At 43.4% G+C, this 3,713-nt stretch overlaps 1 protein-coding gene across 1 annotated transcript; it reads right to left on the bottom strand.

Annotated features, from left to right (window-relative positions):
• Positions 1–942: 942 nt before the first annotated feature.
• CUNH20orf141 (chromosome unknown C20orf141 homolog) lies at positions 943–1,469 on the bottom strand. Its single transcript, XM_069074329.1, has 2 exons — positions 1,246–1,469; positions 943–1,159 (listed from the first exon to the last, which is right to left on the bottom strand). Exons 1-2 carry the CDS (start codon positions 1,467–1,469, stop codon positions 943–945), a joined length of 441 nt encoding a protein of 146 aa, XP_068930430.1.
• Positions 1,470–3,713: the final 2,244 nt, after the last annotated feature.

Here is a 3,713-nt window from a genome sequence, read left to right as displayed (position 1 = left end):
TCTTTTGCCCACCAAAGGCACCAACTTTCAGGAGCCTTCAGACAAAAGAGGTTCTCTGAGCCAAGATCTAGCTTAGTGCTGTAATGACTCACTCCTCTGGGCCTCAGTTTCTCAATTAGTAAAATGAAAGGTTTGGACTAGATGAACTCTAAGCTCCTTCCTTACTCTGTGATTTTGTGTTCTCCGAGGAAGGGAATTTCATCTCTCTCTGCCTTCTCTCCCCTATTCCCTGATTTCCTGGCTGAAAAGCCTGCCTGGGGTCTGATCTATATCCTTCTTAATTTAGTCAGCAGGCTGAAGATGAACCTGCCATAGAATACTCTGTCCAGATCCTCCCTCCTCTGAAATCATAAGCCAGGATCAACACTACCTCAGGCTTCTTCATTTCTCTGTTTTCCCTAAACTCCTATTCCTAGGACAGGGTTAAAGTTAGTGGTGGCTATACTTTCTGATCCATGACCCACACGTGACCCCAAACTCTTGGACCCTTAAAATTCATGGAATTTTGCTACTTATTCCCTGTGTACTGGTAAATAAATCCCTTGACCTCCCGAGTCTCAATTTGTTCCCCTATAAAATGAGAAGCCTGGACCAAATGATCTCTAAAGGTCCTTTTGAACTATAAATCCTAAGATTCTAATTGTGTGGCAGAAGGGATCCAATAGCCTCCTTACAGGACTCTTGGTGTTAGATGCCTGTCTAAGGGTCCAAGGTTTAAGCTACTGAGTAGAGTAGGGTCCACTCTGACTCAAGATACTTCTGCACTGGTTTTTAAACCCTGGGACCTGGAATAGTTTAGGGCCTTCTTTCAGGCCACTCATCCCAGGGTGGCCTAGAGACAACTGGAAAGGAAATTCAGAGGCAGAGGCTGGGGCAATCCTCATGTATTTTCCTGCAGAGGTTCTTTCAGCCTGCTGATTCCTGGAGAACAGAGGCTTTGCTTCAGGCCAGAGCCTGTAGGCTGACTAGAAGGCTGAGGATACTGAAGGGCATCAGGGCCCCAAAGATGAGGCCTAGGCCGGTGAAAAGCAGGAAGCCATCCAGGACTTGGCTCAGAGCAGGTGGGAGCAGTGGTTCTTGCAAGCTGGGGCCTTCACCCCCTGCTGCCGGGCCAAGGGGTCTAAGCATTGGTTTTTGAGGTAGAGGCAACTCCTGGGTCCTACAAGGAAAGGAGAACCCAAGGTGAGATGGAGGCCAAAGAGACTGTCTCTGAGGCAGAAAGACCCAGGAATCCAGCCTCCTTACCCATGCATAATGTCGAAGGTCAGGAAACTCAACATTAGAAGCAGCAGCAGGAGCATCATGCCTGGTCCAGCCAAGGCCAGGACAAGGCGAGCACCGAGTCCTAGTATACCAAGGCCCAGGGCCCCATCCAAGAGTGTGAGTGAACTCCTCAAAGGTGCACCATGGCCCTCCAAAAACTCAGGACCTTCGCCAGCTTCTAGACCCCGGCCCCCAGCTGGACCCATTCGATCTGTACTGATAGGGATCCTGAGGAAATAGAAATAGGAAATAGGGATGGGTAAGAGATAATGAACACAAAAGAATTGCTTTTTTTTTTTTTAAAGATGTGAGGAAATTGAAAATCCAAAAGAGCATAGAACTAGGGAAAATTCAGAGGTGAACAAGTCAGGCATTCAAAAGAGGAATGAGGCAATAACAGACAACAGAGGAGAGGAAGAACTATTTGATTCTTATTTTGCTTCTTTTCTCCCTACAAAGAAAGAATGATCTTTGGAATGGAACAGGACAAAACAGGGGAGTAGGGATAGGAATATAGAGATGGGGGAAGAGAAATGGAGGAGAGAAAAAACAGAAAACAATTCAATCCAACAGAAAAATACTGATAGAGCACCCACTATGTACAAAGAAATATGCCCTGCCCTCAGGAAGTTTACAATTTTAAAATTTATTTTTAACAAAAAATTTATTTTCAAATTCTTTCCCTCTCTTTTTTTCTTCCCCCACCCATTAAGAAAGTTAGCAATATGATGTCAATTATGCATGTGAAGTCACACAAAACCTATTTCCATATCAGCCATGTTGAAAAAAAGAAAAGAAAAATGAGAAACATAAAGAAAGTGAAAAAAGTATGTACTCTGAGTCCGGCAGATCTCTCTCTCTGGAGGCAAAGAGCATTTTTCATCATTGGGTCCAAGAAGCTAATAGTCTAACAGGGAGACAGGAGATATACACAAGTAACCAAAGGAGGAGGAGGTAAGACCTAAGAAGTCCAGGCAAAGTGAAATGAGAAATTTGATGAAAAAGAAATCATTTTTTTGAGGATGAGCAGGAAGAGATTATGAAGGAAGGCTTCCTGAAGAAAGAGGCCCCATGAGCTGGGTCTTGAGGAAAGGAAATAGTGGGGGGATGTAGGTTGAAGGGAGCAACTACTCTGGCAAAGATGTTTCTCCATCAGGATTCAGTCAGGTGCATTTTCTAGGTCTGCATGGAGGATTTGTGGTCAAGGGCTTGGTTGCTCCCAACAGGTCACCATTATGCCTTTCCCTGCATTTTCTGACACTGCTTGGATAACAATGGTGCACTTAGAGAGGAATGAGCTGGGGCAGGGTTTGAGGAAAAAACTAAAGCTAAAGTTGAGTTTGATCTGCTGCAAGAACATCCTTGTAGAAGATGTCCAATAGGAAGAGATATATAACTAGGGCAGGGTGACTGAGGTTCTGCCCTAGGGTGCCAATATTTAGAGGGCACTGACAGCATTTCTAATCATTCAGGAGCATAGAAACAATGGTATTTAGTATCTTTTAGTAAGAATCATGGTATAAAATAAGTTACCAGGTGGCCCCTTTCTCCAATTTGTTAGTTCTTATATCTCAGATGAACATTCCCTTCAGGCAGTGGTCTACCCAGCAGCTACTTCTTAGTATCCTAGGTCTGTCCCCTGACAACCGAATTTGTCTTAGAAAGTTGATGTTATGTTATTTCATAACACTTTCCTAAGGCAAAAATTGCTAGTAGTAATGTTTCTGCCAGCAGGACTAGAGCTCAAGGGAGCTATCAGGGATGACTGTATAGATATGGGTCTCATCTGCACAAATATATGTTATCTACATAGAGATGACAATTAATGGAACCACAGAAGTGAATGAAATTGTCTAGGAAGAAACAGAGAAAGAAGAGGACTAAGGAAGGATCTTGAGGGAAACTTGAATGTAAGGGGAGAAAGGAAGATGAAGAGCCAGTGAATGGCTCATTTCCCAAAATGTGTTGTTCAGAATTGAATCTAACACTTCAGATATGATAATGGCCAGGGCGTTGTTCAGAAGGGCTTTTGTCTCCCCTGTTCTGGGTACTAAGCCTCTAGTTATTAAGCGTGAGACAGAAGACTGGTTAGAGATAAAAGAAGAGACAGGAGAAAGCAGCAGGGAAAACAAGGGAGAAAAGGGCGTTTGGAAGGAGGGGGATAGATAATAATGTAAAATGTGGCTGAGAAGCTGCAGATATTGCAGAGATAGAAATAGTGACTTGAGGAAGGAGGAGAGGCAGATGAGGGGGAAAGTAAGGCAGAGAGCATTGATAATAGATTCATAGCTGGAAGGGACATTAAAGGTAATTGAGTCTAATTCCTTATTTTATAGATGAGGAATATGAAGTATAATGACTTGTCCAAGGTCATACAACTAGTAAGTGTTTGAAGCAGAATTTGAACCCAGGTCCTTTTGAAGCTTAAGTTCAGAGTCTTGTCCATTATA

The sequence above is a fragment of the Petaurus breviceps genome, unplaced genomic scaffold (assembly GCF_028583685.1).
Source record: "Petaurus breviceps papuanus isolate PSGF00001 unplaced genomic scaffold, PetGlider_PUasm1.0 140, whole genome shotgun sequence".
In the NCBI taxonomy this organism is placed as follows: domain Eukaryota; kingdom Metazoa; phylum Chordata; class Mammalia; order Diprotodontia; family Petauridae; genus Petaurus; species Petaurus breviceps.
This window is presented reverse-complemented; position numbering and strand designations above follow the sequence as displayed.